Genomic DNA, 21,332 nt, shown 5'->3' on the forward strand with positions numbered 1-21,332 from the left:
GCCGATTTCTTCAGGACTCTATAATTATTTAAATAGAAAACACAGCCCGGGAGATGGTTTCAGATGAGTTTATTGACAAGGTTAATCTTGGAGAGTCCACAACAGAGACTTTGCCCGTATGAGGCAGAGAACAAGCGTTTATAACCCAAAACAAACAAATCTTTAATCAATTGCTACAGGATATGTACTCCCATTCACACAATACGGTTACAAGATGGATTGAAAAGCAGGAAACATACAAGGACGCATCCTTATCACATTCCAACATCTTTGTGTGAGTTACTCCCTCACCCTCTTCTGTCTTGCTGTCTACTTGATTAAAGTCATGTTCCCTTCCACATAGACATTCATTTTGCATCAAAACGTGCATGTGAACATAAGAATTAGCAACAGGAGGGGACCACTAAACCTCTCAAGCTTTCTCATCTACTTGCTAAAATAATGTTATATTATAATATGAACTCCGCATTCCCATCTACTGGGAATAATGCTACTCAGCTTTTTATTGAATACATCTCCAATTTTCCCTAGTCTTCAAATACTCTGCTCTCGTTCCTCTTTGAGGAAGGGAGTTCATAGACTCATGATCCTCTAGGACAGGGGTGTCAAACTCAAATTCACGGAGGGCCAAAATTAAAAACTTGGACTAAGTCGAGGGCCGAACTAAATATTTATTGAAAATTTTCAACAACATCTTCATGTTTTCTCTTCTTTCAACATATGTAATGTTAAACTTTTTCTTATTAAAAGAAATGTTTAATAATAGTTTTGGATAAACTCTTTCATTGTCATTGTCATTGGCCCATTTCCTTTGGAGTTCTGAAACTGTGCACATGACGAGTCAATGAGGGATGATTAAAGCGGTGGTCTTCAAACTTTTTCTTTCCACCCACAGACCACCTTAAGCAATCCCTTACAAATCACAGAGCACCAATGGCACAGGGACGCGAGTGGAAAGAAAAAGGTTGAGAACTGTTGTATTGTGGTAACTCCAGATCTGATTAGGTTAATTGTTAGGCAAGTGGTCAGAGAAGGACCCCCCCCCCACCCCAAGAAAGGCTTAAATCACAGGAACAAAATAAGCTTCCGTCTCACTGCTCCCAATCTTACACACAGTCCTGATGTGGAATGTGGGGTCGCAGCTCCACGTTCACCTGAGTTCAGGTGCTGTCTGTGTGGAGTTTGTACGCTCTCCCCTTGTCTTGGACCAACAGGTCGGTCGCCTGACGAAGGCACCCGAACCCCCCGTTGAAACGCCAGCATCCGGGGCAGTGGAAGAATTGGCTGAGAAGAGCGCATTGCTCCCACCCCCCTCCCATGGTTGGAGAGGGATTAAACTGCGATCTCACGGCGCCGGGCTCGTCTCCATCAAAAGGAGCGGGAGGCAGGGACCGCCGCGCACAGAGCGAGGGGGAAGGCATCGCCAACGAGACGTTTGGTCCAGCGTCGTCGCTGAAGCGCAGACCCAGCGAGGATGGTCCCCAACTCCAGCCGCGTCTGTGTGTCCGGGAGCCGGGCGGGCTGAGTGCGGCGCTCCGATCCCTGGGATTCGGGACTCTGAGATCCCTCCACACCTCCGCCGTCTTCATTTTCACCTTCAGTGTGCATGCGCTCTACTGGCACGACGGCCAGCGGGCCAACTCTAATATATATTTAATATGATCTTGCGGGCCAAATATAATTATATCGCGGGCCAAATTTGGCCCGCGGGCCAGAGTTTGACATGTGTGCTCTAGGATAAAGATGTTCCCCTCATCTCTATCTTAAATGGGCACCACCTATTTTGGACTAGCCTAGATTCTTCCAGAAGGGGAAAGATTTGAAAAGGGCTTTGGGGGTATCTTCTTCACAGGGAGGGTAGTGGCTATATGGAAAGAACTTCCAGAGGAAGTGGTAGAGATGGGGAAATTGTAACATCATAAAGTCATCCAGGGAGGTACGCGCATTGGAAAGGATGAGGGGGATATGAATGCTGGTAAATGAGTGGTCAGCATGGACAGATTGGGCTGAAGGGTCTGTTTCTATGCAGTAGAACTCTAAGGCTTTCAAGATATACAGAACGTAAACAGGCCCTTTAGCGCTCTGAACCTGCACTAACCAGCAAACACTTATTTGCACTTATCCCCATTTTAGAGTCCCCACATTCCCATCAGTTCCTCTAAGATACTATCATTCTTGTACAAATTCAGGCCAATTTACTGTGACCATTTAAACCAACAACCCAAAAATCCTTGGGATGTAGGAAGAAATCAGAGGTCCCAAGGGAAGCCCATATGTCATGGGGAGGATGTTCAAATTCCACATGGGAAGATTAGGAGAACGGGATTGAATTTGGAACTGTGTGGCAGCAACCTGACTAGCTGTGCCACTGTGCCACCCATATCCACCTTCTCAAGATGCTTCAGGATCTTACATGTTTCTGTCATCTAAATACAAGATTTACCAAAATGATTGCAGGAATAAGGAACTAAAGCCATGTGGCTTGACTGGAGAAGGCTGGGTAATTCCACTTGGAGCAGAGGAGGGTGTGAGGGGATCTAATTGAATCATTTAAAAATGAGGGTGTTGATAGAAGAAATAGAATATCTATTCATAAAAAATAGGAGCAGAAGTAGGCCATCTGACCCATCGAGCCTGTTCCATTGTTCAGTAAGATCATGGATGATCTGATTGGCTTATCTCCAGCTACCTGCCCTTATCCCTTAATTCTCCTACTATGCAAAAATCTATCCAATTTTGACAAATATATTTACTGAGGTCGCCTCCACTGCTTCCATGGGCAGAGAATTCCATAGATTTGCTCCTGTCTGAGAAAAGCAATTCCTCCTCATCTCCATCCTAAATCAATTGCCCTAATTCTCGTCTCACCTTTCAGTGGAAAAAAAATTAGGTACCTCTATCTTATCTATTCCTTCCATAATTTTTATATATTTCTGTAAGATCCACTCTCATTCTTATGAATTCTAGTGAGTACAGTCCCAGGTGATTCAATCTCTCTTCCTAGGCTAACCCTCTCATCTCATTTCAGTAATCCTCTAGAACCTGGAAAAAATGACTTGAAATAGCAAATGGTTAGGGTCTGCAGTGCCAGGCTACTTCCATTGTAGCATCCCCAAGGAAAGTGATTTGGTTCTGAAGTGAAGGAATATGCAGGGCTGTGGTGAAAGGGTGAAGAAATGGGAGGAGCTTACATGGATTTGGTACAGACTCCAGAGGCAGAATGGCCTCCTTGTGTGCGGCTACCATTCTGAGATTCAAAGTTAATGTTAAAATCCATGGCACTAAAATGTGAAGAGTATGTATGTTCTCCTGTGTTAATGGATCTGCTCCTTGTATCTCACTTCCATTATTCAGTGAAATGTCTCACCACTACCACCACTGGAACACAATGGAAATAGATAACTAGATGTCTCAAAATGATGTTAACATATGTTTGAAACAAATACGTCTAAACATCAGAACGAAAGCAAATGTATTACATTTCATTAAAACTGAATTGATGACTCCTTGGGCTAGGATGTGTAATGACTGACAAAATTAATTTAAATGGTGATTGGCAGTGCAATGAAACAAATTTATCCCGCTGCTTGAAGCAAGTGACTAAAGTATCCTCATTACAACTACTGTTAATATTTAAATGTAGAATATATGTCTGACTGGAACATGCCAAGATGATCAACAAACACTTCCCCCTTTCCCTTGAAGTACTGCAGTGATGCATGGCAAGACTCCACCTAGTGGGACAGCCAAGAACTGATAAAGAGGATCAGGAAAAAGTTGCACACCTGCTTCTGGTCTTATGTTTCTGTGAAGATACATTAAATGTGGAGCTACAGGTCTCCCTGCATGTCAGTATTTTTTTCCCCCAATATAAAATAATGCTCAAAAATCAGAATTAGAAATCTGGTACATTTTCATGAAATTGGGTGTTAATCACATCAAGCTGTAACCATTTTTATCACAAATCAAATCAGCATTGCTAAGTACCTCATTGCCAGTACTTGTCAAAAGTAATCCTTGGTGGCAATTGTAGGCAGCTTATGCTTAGGTTATCTTAACCATTCACCAGTTGATATATATAAAACCATAAATCTGTAGTTCCACCATATCACCAGATGAATAGCATTTTCGGTATTAAAGTTGCTGAGGTGCAATTTTATTTGCCACAGAAAACTACTTGATTCCAAATAATGGTAGTAATTTGTTGTTTATGCAAAATTGTCTCCTTCAGAGGAATTTTGTTTTCAGTAATTGGGCCAAGATTTTTTTTCCTTTGTTCTTGTCAGTATTTTTCCAACTAATTGTTCTCCATGGCTAAAGTGTGCAGCCAATCCTGTCAAAAATGCATAATAATACCTCATAGATTACATGTTGGAGAAAAGATTTGGCATCTGCAGTCCTTTATAATTCTTCAGAGTTGTACAGAAGAGGATTTCCTACTTTATTGAGACACATGCATTCTAACTGTAAAAGAGCTCTAATTAGTTATTTGGGCTTGGTTACTTTTGTTTTCATTGTTTTTTACATCCCACCACATGAATTGGAGTGCTGTTTCATGCATATGTGAAGATCAATTAATGTTGATGATGTGGCTAAAATTAGTAGGCTTCTTCAAGAGCATTCTCCGCTAAGAATGCGCCTGCAGAAGCAGAAGCAACCCTTTGAATTGCCGTTCAGGTGGCAGCACTAAAAGCGCAGCGCTGGCTACCTGAAGGGACAGCTGCACCGGATGCGCCTCTGAGTGCACTCCGGCTCCTGTCCCTTCGGGCTGTCAGGTTTGGGATGGCTGGCTGTCAGAGTTGGGACAGCCAGCGCGGGGACGTCCCCACACTGATCCTGCTGCCCCGCTCTCCCAACAGCCCGATATCAGTTCTCACACTGTGGGGTGGCTGACGTGGGCTGAAGTGGTTGGGGCAGGTGGTATGGGCTGAAGTGGTGGGGGCAGGCGGCGCAGACTGAAGTGGTTGGGGCAGGCGGCGCGTGCTGTAGTGGTTGGGGCGGGCGGCGGGGACTGAAGTGGTTGGAGCGGGCGTCGCGTGCTAAAATGGTTGGGATGGCCGGCATAGGCTGTAGGGGCTGGAGCTGCCAGCCCGGACTATAGTGGTTGGGGTGGCCAGGGCAGGCTGTAGGGGTTGGAGTGGCTGATGTGGGGTGTTGGGGTTGGAGAGGCTGGCGCGGGTATTAGTGGTTGGAATGGCCGGTGCGGGCTGTAGGGTAGGTGTGGGCGGAGCAGGCTGTACCCACGCTGGCTGCCCCAACCGCTGCAGCCCACGCCAGCCACCCCACAGTGTGGAAACTGATATCAGGCTGTTGGGAGAGAACGGGGCAGCGGGAGCAGTGTGGGGGAATCCCCGCGCTAAAAACCCACGCCAGCTGCCCCTGCCCTGACGTCCCGTGCCGGGGGGCAGGGGCAGCTGGGAGGGGAGCTGTCAGGTGCTCACCAGCTGACCATCATCACCTTAGCAGCCGCTCTCAGGCAGCTGCATTCATGTGTAGGGGGAGCACTGTGCTGCAGCGATTATCCCTCTTGGAGGAGGGTTACAAAGTTCGCCTCGCAGGCGCTTCCTGCGCATTAAAGTGACCTCCCGACAGCCGCATATTGCCATAATATGTGGCTTTACAAGCGAGGAATTTGGCCACCTGAAAGTGCCTATTGAGTAGTAAAGCAAAGGTTGGAAACAAGGAGGAGATTAAAAGTGATCCTTGGCAAAATTTGGAAGATAGAATATTTTAGGGGTTTAATAGTCAAATATATCACATGATTTGTTGGGGGAATTCAATGTGAGGAAATTTTTTTTAAGGATTTAGGGGAAAGAGGGTCAATGCTTCAAATTTTAAAAAAAGGACAATTTTTCTTTCAATCGTTTGCCTTTTGTAGCACATCCTTTCACCATGGCTTCCTTGTTTCTGTGGTTCTTTGATTGGTGTCTTCTGTATTTTATTTTACAGTGGCAACTGTGTTTAGCCTCATCTTTTATGATGCAACCACTCAATACGAGTGAATAGATTTTGCTCTCTGGCCCACCGTGTTCAAACCAATTATCAACTTAATCCAATTCTACCTACCCTGTTTTATTCTCCTCAATTCCCATATAATTCCACCACTCACCTACATACCAGGGTGAAGTCACAGTGGCCAATTAAACTCTTAACCCACACATCTTTAGGATGTGACGGGAAGTTTTTTCTTGGCATTATTCTTTTGCATGTTGTGTATCTGCCTGGGCTTCGATCTTTACCAGAATTGAAAGTATTTCACAAATATAATTAGAATTTGATTCACTGACCCATTCACATCCTGATCTCTTTTTCCTCTAAAGCCCAAGATAAATTCAAGGAACAGCTTCTCAGCTTCTGATGAGAATCTTCTTACAATTGTTGAGACTTAGCAGTGAATTGAATTAATTATTACAGAGTTCTGATGAAACATCATTTTAGCTTTTTTTATTATTAATCAGTTAATTCGATGTGTGATACTGCTTCACAGAATGCTCTTTGGATGAGTGAACCCTTCCAGAATTGGGTTTGACTTCAGAGCACCAGTCACCTCTGTGTCTCCTAGTTCCAGCATCGAGCTTTCCTCTTTCTTGTTTCATCTGTTTTCTCCATCTGGCTCTCTTAAGTCAGATCAGTTGTGGTGAACATGCCTTCAGCCTCTGCCATCACCAGCAATACTTGTGTCAGTCAGTTCCTCTTGGCCTCTGTGCTGTCACAGACATCCATTTTCTCTCTATGTCTCCGAATTCAAAAGCTGGTTTGATTTCTAATATTTCTGATGGAAAGTCATCGACTTAATTCTGCTTTGTGATCCTCAAATGCTCCCTGACCCGCAAATAATTTCTGTTTCTTTGTTTTTATGTCAAATTGGCTGCACTTGCATGTTGATTCAGATCCTATTCAATGCAGTCCACTGTTTATGATCACCCCACATTATTCAGTCGCTGTACTCTGTTCCGCCAATCATCCAGGTGGGTTGCAAGCAAGCTCTCTGCTCAGGGTGGATCAGCAAGAGGTCATCTGTAGCTTCTTTCTGATTTGTACGTTGCAACGTACAGGCAAGGAATGAGTTCATGGAGTGTCAGAGAGTTGTAGAGCATGGAATGGGTCCTGGAGCTCCCCCCCCCCCCCCCCCCAGTATGTGCCACCCATCAACAAATTAGTTATTCTCCCCACATTGCCGTCAACTTCCCCTAGATTCTACCTCTTACACACTAGGGGGAATTTACAAAAGGGCAAAATCTTTTAACTTATTGCTTAATTGCCACTAATACAACATTCTGATCTTCTCCCTTTGTCTTGGTTAGTGAAATTGTTGCTGGTTTGTGAACATAGGGTGACTGCCAATAAGGCATGAGTATGACATATAAATTTGGACGAGTTCTCATCCCAAAAGTTCCAATGTGCTCCAGTAGGGTGGGTGGGTGGGTATGTGTATGTGTGTGTGTGAGAGAGAGAGAGAGAGAGAGAGAGAGAGAGAGAGAGGTGACGACTGCAGCACCAATACACCAACAACTGTTTCAGTCTTGGACACACTACTGAAAACTTTGGTAGTTCTTGCTGTTTGAGGCCCTGGGCTCCACTGTGCGAGTCCAAGGCTCTTTTAAATGAGCAAATCTTAATTTTTATATGATAATGCCCAGTTCGCAATACTTCCAGAGCAAGAAATACTATCTTTTCTACCAACCAAATAAATCTTCTGTGTTGGAATCTGTTCCATCGTACACTTCTGAAAGGGTGCTTTGCCATATTTGCAAACAAGAATGTGATGGTCTTCATAGAGGCAAAGTTGGGGTGAAAAGGGGCATGAGGTTGAATGGTAAGAGGACAGAAATGTCAGGATGGTGTGTACTTGGCAAAGAGTAATACAGCCACCATCAGGGGGTGGGGGAAGTGGGGTAAAGGAGCAGTGCTCAGCAGTCTTCAGGACAGATCAAGGGGTTGGAGGTTAGGATATCGACAGAGGCGATGGTAATTGATAGGTGTGGGGAGTATGGGTTGGAGTAGATTAGGTGGGTACGGAAAGTCAAGACATTAATGGATGGGGTTATGGGGGAGGGGAGGTGAAGATCTGGGGCTTTTTCATTGGGATGGCAGAATAAAGGGCAGAAATTGGGGTATTTTGGGTTTGAAATGGTGTGGCAAGTTCAAAGAGTGGGGGGTAACACTGTCCGAGTGGTAGTAATGGTAGCTTTGTGTTTAATTCAAATGAGTAGTGTAACAATAAACAAGACATGATGTTGAAGAATGACAAAAGGACTGTGATGGATAGCAAGAAAATGGAAATGTTAATGTGGAAGTTATTTTGTTTGGACCATATTTTTAAATAAAGCACAATACTGCAATGCAGGTGTACGCCACTGAAGCAAACGTATAATCACGTGGTCCAAGATGAAGTACACTGAAGAGCTATTCAAATTGTATGATTTATACAACAATATGAAAGTACAAGTATTTATTTTTCTCTTTCTTTTGCCCACACAGAGGAATTCCTGGAAAGAAATGTGGAACAATCATTCTTACAGCCGAAGAACTGAACAATTGCCATGTAAGAACAAATTCATGTTTCTAGATTAAATTAAATAATATATTCGAGGAGCTGTCATAATTTGATGTATTATTGGAATCAGGACTTGGTGTATTTACACTAACTCCTCTTCTCTCTAAACAGCATCTTGTCAAATTTTGCTTTGTTCCTTCAATAAACATCAGCAGGCATTATAATTATTGAGCAATTATCTCAGTTTGGTAAAGACCTTGGGAACAGAAACAAACCAATGAATTCATTATAGTATTATGATGTAGGTTTTGGCTTTTGTCCATAATATTCAAGCGCTTTATTCCATTATAAGCCAAAAGTCTGCCATTGAATACCATATGGATTGGAGATGGCTGGAAGAAAAATAGAACTGGGAAAGTATGCTGAAGAACAGAGAAAGAAGGAACGGGAACATAACTGAAGAGAAGTATCATATTATTTCCATCCAGACCAGCCAGCTCTGAAAAGGGGACACAGTATTCTGACAATATTCTCTATTTTATGTAAAGATTCACTCTTCTTACCTACCTTGATATTTTGGCACATTTAGAGTGAATAAATTTGATTTGTGGCCAATCCTATCAGTGATCTTTTATTCCCAGTCCCTTTTTAATTCAGTTTGACCTCAGTTATAAGGTGATTGAATTTCTTTGCAGTAGTGTGTTGAGGTAAGTTTTCATGGTCCTCAGCAAATATTCCTTATCTGTTTGTTATTCTCAAAATAATGTCATTAAAGATATTACATCATGAACAATAATTAGCAGATTTCAAAATTTGTTTGTTAATTTTCCCCTTTTCTCCTTGTCAGAGGCATTTAGACAGACACAGGGAGGGTTAAGGATTATGAAGTTTAAATTTCATCCTTGTCAGCACGGACATTGTGGGCTAAATAGAAAATTCATGTTTTTCTCTGTTTTCTTAAGTACTGGGTAAATGAGAGAAAATGATGTCATCTAATTCATAGTTCTGCTCAGATAATGGTTTTACAGAGCTCATTCAATGCAGTGGAGCTGGAATGTTTTTTTAAAAGATCCCCATATTCTTGGATAACATCAAGAAATTACAGTGTGAGAGGAATAATCTTAGCATTTCTTCGTTCCAATCTTGCTTATATAAAATTATATTGGATTACATAGGGTTTGCATAGCAGTTAGCGCAATACCTTTACAGCGCCAGTGATTGGGAACGGGGTTTGAATCCCACACTATCTGTAAGGAGTTTGTATGTTCTCCCCATATCTGCGTGGGTTTTCCCCGGGGTCTCCCGTTTCCATCCACTATTCGAACGCACCAGTGTGTAGGTTAATGGGGGTGTAAATTGAGTGGCATGGACTTGTGGGCTGAAATGTATATGTACATGTATAAAAAGATTCTAAATTTGACATTTCTGCACAGCAGTGTACATTCAAAACTCTTATGAGGGATTTCAGATCATTAAGTTTATTTAAAAGACAATCAACAATAAGGTGATATCAAATGAAATATTATCATGTAGTAAAATTAGTGAAAATAAGAAATAGCAGTGTGATCCAAAAAAAAAATTGATTGCAGAATATCATTAGTGTGATCGCATCATTATCATTATTATCCAGATGTCAAATAATATCTATCTTTAAAATTATTACATTTGAAATTTTTGGAAGATAAAAATGCTGCTGTGTGTTAGTCATTGTATTGATACATTAGTTAAGATTTCAGCTGGGATGAACTAATTGATCTACCAGTAAGATTTTAGAATTTTTCCAATTCCGATGAAACCTAAAATGCCTCCTCCCTTTGATTTGCACGACTATGTGCTTTCAGTGTCTTCTGGTTGTGATTTGGATTTTCAGCACCGACAATTTTTTGCTCCAATTTAATTAGATTGAATTGTTCAATTTGGAGAGTCTACTGCTACTTAGCATCTCAAAGATATGAATTCTGGAGAGGTGGCGTAAAGGCAAGACGTGTATTCCGCCTTCACCCAGCTGGAACAGTAAACGCCCGACTTTAAGTTGTTTAAAATTAGTTAAAAATAATATTTATAATTTTTTTAAACAATAGTAAATTACTATGGCAACTAATGTAAAAAACTCTAAGGCTCAACTTCAAAAGAAATTGCCATTTAAAAGTATGGAAGAATTGAGGCCTACCTTTACAGTGGAATCGTCGCAGTCGATTTCGGCGATTCCCAAGGCCCAGAGGACCCCAGCCCGACCAATTTTGGCACGGGCACCTTGGTGAGTTCGGCCGCTTCCGACGACACGGTCGACCCGCGGCCACGAGATCTTGCCGGGCAGCCTGGGGACGCGCAGAGTAGTGTTGGAAGACGCTCCGTCGCACCCTGTGGCTTTGCCCGGCCTGCGTGGAAACTCCTTGATAAGGTGTGGGCTGCCGGGGAGCCCGAATGTCAGGGCGCCGGCGTCGGGTGTCCAGACCTGCAGCCGCACTGCCAAGGCATCCACACCGACAGAAGAAGAATTACTTACCTTTGCAGAGTATGTCCAGCAGGGGGAGCCAGCAACCTATGAAGGTAAACCTCAAAAAGTGGAATCGGAATCTGGAATGGATCCAGTATTTACAGTTCTGGAAGGGATTGCCTATCAGATGGGTAATATGTCAAAACAAATATCAGATCAAATGAATGAAGGATTTATGGAGTTGAAAATGAAGATGCATACTTTATGTGAAGAAATTTCAAATATGAAGTGAGATATGAATGTAGTCAAAAGTGACATTAATGTATAAAATCTGTTGATACTGTACAAGAAAATTTTAAGAAAATTAGGACAGCTTTTTCTGAGTGTCAAAGTCAAGTGGAGCATAACAGAAATAATAGAAAAAGTGGAAGGATTGGGGAATTCAAGAAAGTGTTATTGAAGAAGATTGATTCTTTGGAAAATCGGAGTCGGAGAAATAATATGAAGATAGTTGGTCTTCCAGAAGATATTGAAGGCTCTGATTCTATAAAATTCTTTAAACACTGGATCCCAGAAGTTTTGGGTAAAGAGTTCTTTCCAGAAGGTTTGGAGTTAGATAGGGCTCATAGAGCTCTAAGAAGAAAACCGCTTCCAGGACACTGTCGAGAGCAGTTTTGATTCGTTGTTTAAAATACCAGGATAGAGAAATGATTTTACGTATGGCAGTACAAAAAGCACGACAAAATCAATCCCCATTAATGGTTCAAAATAACAGAGTGCTTTTTTATGCTGATTTGAGTCAGGAAGTTATTTGTAGACGGTGAGAATTCAATACAGCTAAAGATGTTTTGTGGTGAAAAAGTTTAAGTTCACTTTTCGTTACCCTGCAATTTTGAAGGCTTTTTCTGGAAACTTTCAATCTCAATTTTTTTGAAAATGATCATGATGCCTTAGTTTTTGCAAACTCCTTATTGGAATTGAAAAAAAAATTGTCGTTTTTCACCTCTGTCTCCTAAAAGGAGATTAAATGGAAATGGCAGTGGAAATGGGAAGAATGGAAAAAATAGAAAGAAAGAAGAAATACACAATCCTCTTGATATCAAAGATCCAGAGCAATCGTTGGGTTTGGAGTTACTGGGTTGAAGATGTGGACTATATTTGAATGTGTTTATCTATATAATAAATATGTATCCAGCTTGGGGGTGGGGGGGTGGATGACACCGAAAACATTGCAAGTTATCTGCCACCAGTGGGTTTCCCACACCCAATTTTTAGGGTAATACTGCCTTTGGGTGGTTTTTTTTGTGTGTGCTGTTTTTTTATTTTTGTTTTGAATTTTTTTTAAGAGGGGTTTTTTCCTCCTTTTTTATTTTTGAAGGATTACAAAGGGGAGCATTATTTTATAGAGTTTAATTTTTTAGTGTGTGTATTTACTAATAGTTAAAATTATGTCTAAATTGAACTTCACAACTTTTAATGTTCAGGGATTAAATGATCCAATAAAGAGAAAGAGAGTATTGGCATATATAAAAAAGATGAAAATTGATATTGCTTTTTTACAAGAAATACATTTGACTGAGAAAGAACATTTGAAATTGAAAAGAGACTGGGTTGGTCAAGTTTTTTATTCTTTTAATTCGAAAGCAAAAGGAGTAGCGATTTTAATTCATAAGAATTTATCATTTGAATTGGAATCTACTGAAGGAAATGTTGGTAGAGTTTTAAGAGTTCATTGTAAATTTTTTGTGGAATTTTGGACACTGCTTAATTTATATGTACCCAATATAGATGATGAGCGGTTTATTTCAGAAGCTTTTTTCTTGTTAAATCAGGCTAATGAGAATATTTTAGTGGGTGGTGATTTCAATTGTGTTTTGGATCCTTTATTAGATAGAAATCCGAAGAGTATAAAGAAGTCAAAGATGGCAGTACAACTAATGCGTTAATGAAAGATTTAAATTTGATAGATATTTGGAGAAAAGTTAATCCTACAGAGAAAGATTTTTCTTTTTATTCTTCAAGGCATGACTCGTTTTCCAGAATTGATTTATTTTTGGTATCAGCACATCTTCAGGGTAGGGTACTGCAAACTGAATATAAAAGTAGAGTTATATTAGATCATTCATTATTAATCTCCTCTTGTGAAAGTTCAGAGATAGTACGTTCGACACATAGATGGAGGTTTAATGCAATGTTATTGAAAAAAAACAGAGTTTGTTACCTTTGCTAAAGAGCATATTTCTTTATTTTTGACTGAAAATGTTAATTCTGTAAAGAGTCATTTTGTAATATGGGATGCTTTAAAAGCTTATTTGAAGGGACAGATCATTAGCTATTCTACAAAAGTTAAGAAACAATATATAGCAGAAAGTGATCATGATGCCTTAGTTTTTGCAAACTCCTTATTGGAATTGAAAAAAAAATTGTCGTTTTTCACCTCTGTCTCCTAAAAGGAGATTAAATGGAAATGGCAGTGGAAAATCAGATTGCTGAACTAGAGAAAGATTTTCAGAAAGATATAACAGAAGATAAAAACTTTGCAAACTTACCAGTTTGAGCCCTTAATTAATAGATCTAAACAACATTATTATGAGTTGGGGGAAAGTGCTCACAAGGTATTTGGCTGGCAATTGAAAGCTGAACAGGCGTCTCAGACTATTAATGCTGTTAGGAAGAATTCAATAATCACCTATAAGCCTCAGGAAATTAATGACCAGTTTTATTCATTTTATCAAAAATTATATACTTCTGAGGGGAAATAGGATAATAGTTCTATTGATTCTTATCTAAATTAACATTACCGGTACTAGATGAGAAAGATATTCAGGAGTTGGAATCTCCATTTACGGATTTTGAAATCAAGGAAGCTATTCAGGAAATGCCTAATGGTAAGTCCCCAGGAAATGATGGGTTTCCTGTGGAATTCTATAAACTTTTTTACGACGAATTTTCTAATATATTTGGGAAAGTGTTAAATCAAGTTACTGAAGATCAGAAGTTACCGGAAACATGTTTGAGTGCTGTTGTCCCAAAGAAAGACAGAGATCCTTTACAGGTATCTTCATATTGAATTTCTTTATTGAATGTAGACTATAAAATTATGGCGAAAGAATTAGCTAACAGACTTGCTAAATATTTACCTAAATTAGTACATATTGATCAAAGTGATTTTATCAGATAATATACTTCGATTGCTTACTTTGATCAATGCATATCGGTGGCAACCTAATCATCCTATGGTAGTTGCACTAGATGCCAAAAAAGCTTTTGATAAGGTTGAATGGGACTTTTTATTTAAGGTATTAGAGAAATTTAAATTTCTCCCTTTCTTTATTGGTTGGGTAAGGCCTTGTATATGAATCCAATTGCTAGGATGGTGACAAATGGACAGACATCTTTACCTTTTAAATTGACTCGATCAACTCATCAGGGCTGCCCATTGTCGCCAGCCCTATTTGCATTGGCTATAGAACCGTTAGCACAGGCTATTAAAATGAGGATATTAGAGGGATGAGGGTGAGGATCTATTTGCAGATGATGTGTTGATATATTTGACAGACCCTGAGAGATCATTGAAACAGTTACAGCAGTGTTTATCAAAATTTGGAGAAATGTCGGGATATAAAGTTAACTGGGTTAAAAGTGAAATTTTGCCAGTTGGAGTAGAATTCTATTCTGAATTTTCAAATATTACGAAATTAAGATGGGTGAATAAAATCAAATACTTAGGTGTGTTTGTGGACAATGACTATCAATCATTACATCAATTAATTTATGTACCTATATTGAGGTGGATTAAAGCAGACTTAACTAAATGGAAAGATTTTCCATTAACTCTTATTGGATGTGTTAATTGTATTAAGATGAATATCTTTCCTCGAATTCAATATTTATTTCAATCAATACCTTATTTACTTTCAAAGAGTTTTTTTCAGGATTTGAATAAAGCAGTATGAGAGTTTTTGTGGAAAGGTAAATTTGCTTGAGTAGCGTTGCACAAACTTACTTGGAAATATGCATTGGGTGGCTTACAATTACCACATTTTCAAAATTATTATGAGACAGCTCAGTTGAAGTTTATTAGTAGACTGACGTATTTGGATCAACCTCCTAATTGGGCTAAGGTGGATATATCATGTCTACCTAGAACGGAGATACATGAATTTATATTCTGTTGGAATTTGATTTTATTACAGGAATATGATATGCCAATACTGGAACATTTATTAAAGATTTGGATTTAAAAAATTAAATTTTGGGGTTGAAAGATAAATTATCAATTTTAACTCCATTATACAATAATCGGCTTATTCCTTTTTCAATGTTTAAAAGTTATTTAAATATTTGGAATTTTAAAGGTATAAAGACAATACAGGACTGTTTTGTAGAGGGACAATTTTTTTCTTTTATTCATTTGAGAGAACGATTTGAAATACCTTTAAATTCTTTATTTGTGTATTATCAGCTTAGGACTTTGGTAAAAGATAATTATGGTAGAGAGATGTATTTCCCTACTTTGTCGAAATTTGAATCTTTGACTTCTACTAGACCAAAGAAGGGTTATGTTTCAGTTATGTATAATTTATTACAGGATAATATGGGTAAACCACATTGGGAAAAATTAATTGGGAGACTGATTTAGTCTCCTGAAGATGATTGGACGAACATGTGTCAGGACAATGTAATTAAATTGATTAATGTAAGATATGGTATGGTCAATTATAATTTTTTACATCAATTGTATTTGACCACGGAAAAGTTTAAAAAAAAAATGGATTTAGTCATTCAGATTCTTGCTTTAGATGTGGTTTATGTACTGGTACTTTTTTACATGCTGTTTGGACTTGTGTGAAGTCCAACCATTTTGGCAAGAAATTAAAATAGTATTGGAAAAATTGTATAATTATACAAACATTTTATAATTTTAAACTACCCTTGGATCCAATGATTTTTTTTGTTGGGAGATTTGTATTCATTAAGGGGAATGGGTTTGGATAAAGTTCATATTGCTTTTGTACGTTTGGTGTTATCGGTAGCGCATGAATGAGTTGCTAGTACTTGGAAAGATGATGTAGAAATTAATATAATACGCTGGCATAATGAATTGAAAGCTTGTATTGTTGTGGAAAAAATTACTTAGAATTTACATGATAATTATTTTTGTTGATAAGTGGTCTCTGTATTTGACACAATTGGATGTATTTTGAACTGGTATTAACATTTATAATTTTTTTTATATATATGATTTTTATTTTTGGCTTCCCTTAAGGGAGCTAGCTGGGGTGGGGGGGGAGGGTTTTTTTTTTGCTTTTTTAAAATTTGTTATGTTGTTTTGTTTTTATTTATATGTAAATCATTGTAAAATTATTTTGCTTGAATATTTAGATTGTATGTTATACTTTTAACTAAACTTTTAAAATGAAGTTTTTTTTTAAAAAAAGATATGAATTCTCCTGACCTTTTTTTACACAATTATAGACTAAGCTAGATTAACATTCCCAACAATATTTGAAGGTCCTACACTGTGTAGCCATTCAGGCATGAACATCGTTCTCTTCAATCCCTATAGCTTTTGAGTTCCATCAGTCCTGCTCCTCCTTAGCTGCCCCATACTTTGGGTTATATGCAGTGGGAAAGTATGCGACCTCCCCCTCCAGGGAGATGGCCCTTGAGGTGCCAGTTCCTTCCAGCTGCTGCGTGCTTGATGTTTCCTTCATTGCAGACCCCCCACCCCCGGCTTATTTATTAGTGTCCGGGCTGATGTCTGCAAGTGTCAGCTCAAGTTATAGTGCAGATGTGGTGTAAATTCTCATTGTTCACTTGCTGCATGGCTGCATCCCCAAGGCCAGTTGGTTTTTTTTTGACTCTTTGAAAGGGGAAAGGCATGAGGGAGTGTTTGGGTGAGGGCAGGGTGAATGTTTGCAAGCAAGAGCTGAATTTTTATACTGTCTACAAACTGGAAGAGACTTTGTGCTGATGAAGAAGTAGAAATTAGGACGGAAGAATAGCTAGTCACGTGTGATGTGCAAGACTTGATACAGCAGTGATTGCACGGGGATCTGGCGAAGCATTTGACAGTCAGGCTCCGGCCCTGGTGGTTAAAGATTGTTGTTATGAAAGAATGCTTTACAATTTATCACACTGGTTCTCCTCTTCAGATGCCTCATTCATTACGTGCCTGGAAAGATACATTGGACACTTCTTTGGTTGAAGTGTACTCTCCACCTTTTTATTTCATCCAACGAGACTGTGCAATATTGTCAGGGTGGCCCACTCAACCAGAGTTCTGCCAATTCTCCTAACAAGCCATGAGAGTCTGTGGAATGACTCTCACCATTGATTCCAGCTGCAGTGCACCTCGTTTAAAAAGTGTAGGCGCGGCTTTAATCAGTGCAAGCTGGCTTCACTGGTGGTAATCACTTTTGAAAGTGGAACTGATGATTCTGCAGTTAGATATTAAATCACACAATCACTGCTGGCATTTCACAGATATCATCTTCAAAATGTTGCACCAAGAATTACCGGTATGTGTTTCTTGTTTTGCAGGTTAACTAATTGTGGATTGGATTCCCAGTGTTATCCATTTTGGCTTCTTTACTGTTTTCTTTTGATTTGGGCTGTATAAATTGATTTATTTGGTTTTCTACTTTTTAAAATGACGTTATCAAAAATAAGTTTTGATGCTGTGATGTTTTGTGGCTCTTCGTGAAACAATCCATAATGGTGGTTTAGTTTAAGAAGTAAATTTAATATCTTTCCCTTCACGCCATTTATTAGCTAAATATATGATGCTTTCGCTGAATTATTGGCGTAGAAATAAAGCCAGGTTGTTCAGCCATTATGTACTACTTGTCTACTTCTGATACTGATGTATTTTGATATTTGCTCACGGTGATACTTGTTGCATGTGTTCTCCATATGTCCTTCTTCTGACTTTTGTCTTCTGACCCACCACTTAATTCTCAGCAGGATCAGGAGTGTCGTGCAATAGCTAAAAGTTTTATCAGCATGTTTAGTGCCATTTTGATTGCTTCCTCTCCCATCTTGTCCTCTTACCTTCCCCAGGAGGTTGCGATGATGCAGTTTTGTGCCAACAAGTTAGATAAAAAAGATTTCTTTGGAAAGTCGGACCCGTTCCTTGTATTTTTTCGAAGCAATGAGGATGGAACGTAAGTGATCAGCATATAATTATGTTTTACACTAGATTGATTTCAACAAAAATGACTTTAGGTTGGCAATGTTTACTTCTCACCTTGTTAATAAATGTTAGTGAAAACTATTTCCTCTTTGGGTTGATGTGAAGAACAGGAGTCAGTTTATAAATTGCCAATTTTATCCTGTTTTCCCTTTGTTCATTGCAACTTCATTAATTATTCAAATGTTTTTTTCCACAGTATCGTTCAGCATGTTATTACAGCACATTCTCCTGCAATTTTAATTTATTGTACTTTTATGTTTAGAGTAAATATTTAATATGTAAACAATAAAGGGTCATTCTTCAAAACTTGGCAGTGATTGAAACATTGCTTAAATGTGTTGACTATCCTAGTTGCAAGCTTTATGTCAAACTAAATTCTTTGTCATATTTATACAAATTGCTCTTGAAAATTGATATCCCAGCTTAATAATAAAACTGAAAATGAATCAATTGATATCTTTTGCAAGTTTGAAAAAAATCATCACGAACTGAAGGCACATAGAGCAATTTTATACTTGAGAATATAGTTCGTTTATTATCACTGACTATAATTGTATGACTAGACAAATCAGCATTTTACACAACACATAATAATCATATATATATATATATATATATATATATATATATATATATATATATAATTTAATATAAATAAATATCTTGAGATGATTTACTTGGTTACCGGATACATCAATCTCACAGCCGACAGGAAGCACCTATTTCCCAGCCTGGCAGTCCTGATTTTGATAGTGAAATCGCACAAATGCTGGAGACTCAGGCCTGAAATGTTGGTGATCTATCTTTACTTTCTATGGATGCTGCAAAACCTGCTGAGTTCCTCCAGCTGGATGGAAAGGGTTTTCTATAATTCTTTGAGCCCTATTTAAGCAATGCTCCTGGTAAATGTCATAATTGGAGGAAAGAAGTCCCCATTTGGCCATTTTGATGATCTACTGTATCCATACCACACCATGGTGCAGCCAGACAGGACACTCTCAATTATGCTCCTGTGAAATATTGCCAAGATGGGGGCTGGTCACCTTGCCCTGAATTAGCCATTTCATACTGTGCAGCTTGTCAGCCAGGCAGCACTTCTCTAATAGGTACTTAATTGCTTTGGATATTACTCCCATCTTTAGTTTGTATATCCTATTGCCTTAATCTGATGTTAATTTCTGATTCAGCTGAAGTAACAGTATAATATTGTTATCAACAAATAAACCTTGTTGAAAGCTCCTCCCATTGATCTCCTAGATTGCAAGAGACATGAACTGTAATTCATTCAATATTTTGCTTTGGTCATCATTTTCACACTAAACCTTGTTCATCATCACCTCAGCCCTTGCTCAATTCAATTCCCACCAAGTAACATCACTGGAAAATGATGCTGGAGAAATAATAATGGGAGACAAGGAGATGGTAGAGGGAGCCTACACAAGCATTAGCAGTGTGCCGGGATGTCCAAGGGTATCAGGGAAGGGTTTTACTATTTCAGGGGAAAAGGTGTTGAGAAAGCTGAATGGTCTAAGGGTCGATAAGTCTCTTGGACCAGTTGGTTTAAGATGGATATGTCTCTTAGACCAGGTGCTGTTGGGTTCTGAGTGGTGGAAGAGATGGTGGAGGCATTGGACATGATCTTTCAGGGATCAATAGAATCTGGCATGGTCCCGGAAGACTGGAAAAATCGCAAATGTCACCCCACCATTCAAGAATGGGATGAGGCACCCGAAAGAAAACTATAGACCGATTAGCCTGCCTTCAGTGGTTGTGAGGTTGTTGTAATTGATTGTCAAGGATGAGGTTACTCAGTACTTGGAGGCACATGACAAGAAAGGCCAAAGCTGGTGTGGTCACGAGGAGAGGCAGCGAACAAACCACATCGGCAGCCATGAGTGAGCGAGACTGACTGATTTTAATTGAACTCGCGCGCACTTATATCTCCCAGTTCCCTACAAGGCTTGCGACTCCCAGGATGAAAATTACATCAGCCCTGAGGACTGGAACTGTGCCCAGTACATTGGGGCTCTCTGCCCCACGAATCCTCAGCTCTTTAATCCAGTTTACTTGCAGAGTGGCTTAACCTGCCATACCAGCATAGTTTCCTTGAGAGAACATCTTGCTTGACAAACCTGTTGGAATTATTGAAGGATTTACAAGCAAGCGAAATAGGGGAGATGCCTTGGATGTTGTGTATTTGGATTTTCAGAAGGCCTTTGACAAGATGCTGCACATGAGGCCCATGGTGTAACAGGAAACATACTAGCATAGGTTGAGCATTGGCTGATTGGCAGGAAGCAGAGAGTTAGAATGCAGGAATCCTATTCTGGTTGGCTGCCAGTTACTAGTGGTGTTCCACAGGGGTTGGTGGTAGGGCTGCGTCTTCTTTAGCTTATATATCAAAGGCATCTATTAAGGAATAAATAGCTTTGCAGCTAGGTTTGCAGATGATACGAAGGTAGGTGGAGGAGCAGTTAAGGAAACAGGAAGGCTTTAGAAGGTCTTAGATAGATTAGAAGAATGGGCAGATGAAATACAATGATGGAAAGTGGGTGGTCATGCACTTTGGTAGAAGAAATAAAAGGGCAACTACTTTTTAAATGGGGAGAAAATTCCAAGATGACAAGGAGCCTGGGAGTCCTCGTCCAGGATAGCCTAAAGGTAAACTTGCAGGTTGAGTCAGTGGTGAATAAGGCAAATTCAATGCAAGCAGAATAGAATATAAGAGCAGGGATGTGATTGTTGAGGGTTTATAAAGCATTGAGGAGACCTCACTTGGAGAAATGTGAGCAGTTTTGGCTCCACGTTTTCCCCTCTCAATTATGCTGGTTAAATGATGAAGCAAAACTCTTGCCATTTATTAATTTCGGTTTGACATTGGAGAGGGTTCAAAGGAGGCTCACAAGGATGATTCCAGCAATACAAGGGTTGTCCTAAGAGGAGTGTTTGACAACTCTTGGCCTGTATTCATTGGAATTTAGTTGAAGGGCATAGACAGAGTAGATGTAAAAACATTATTTTCCCTGGTGGGAGAGTCTTGGATAAGAGGACGTCTGCTTAGACCAGCGATTTGGAGGTATTTCTTCAGCCAGAGGGTGGTAATTCTGTGGAATTTGTTGTCACAGGCAGTTGTGAAGGTCAATTTATTGGGTGTATAGAAGGCAATGATTGATTGGCTTTGGATTAGCCAGGGCTTCAGT

General features: G+C 39.5%; 1 protein-coding gene across 3 annotated transcripts in view; it reads left to right on the plus strand.

The window, feature by feature from the left end:
- The window catches only part of LOC138748599 (copine-8), a 276,255-nt gene that overhangs the window by 162,813 nt on the left and 92,110 nt on the right, over positions 1 to 21,332 (plus strand). For all 3 annotated transcript variants that reach the window (XM_069909068.1, XM_069909069.1, XM_069909070.1), the window contains 2 exons: positions 8,482 to 8,545; positions 18,000 to 18,103. In XM_069909068.1, the coding sequence (XP_069765169.1) occupies positions 8,482 to 8,545; positions 18,000 to 18,103 (168 nt within the window). The remainder of the gene's footprint in view (positions 1 to 8,481; positions 8,546 to 17,999; positions 18,104 to 21,332) is intronic.

The sequence above is a fragment of the Narcine bancroftii genome, chromosome 13 (assembly GCF_036971445.1).
Source record: "Narcine bancroftii isolate sNarBan1 chromosome 13, sNarBan1.hap1, whole genome shotgun sequence".
NCBI classification, from domain to species: domain Eukaryota; kingdom Metazoa; phylum Chordata; class Chondrichthyes; order Torpediniformes; family Narcinidae; genus Narcine; species Narcine bancroftii.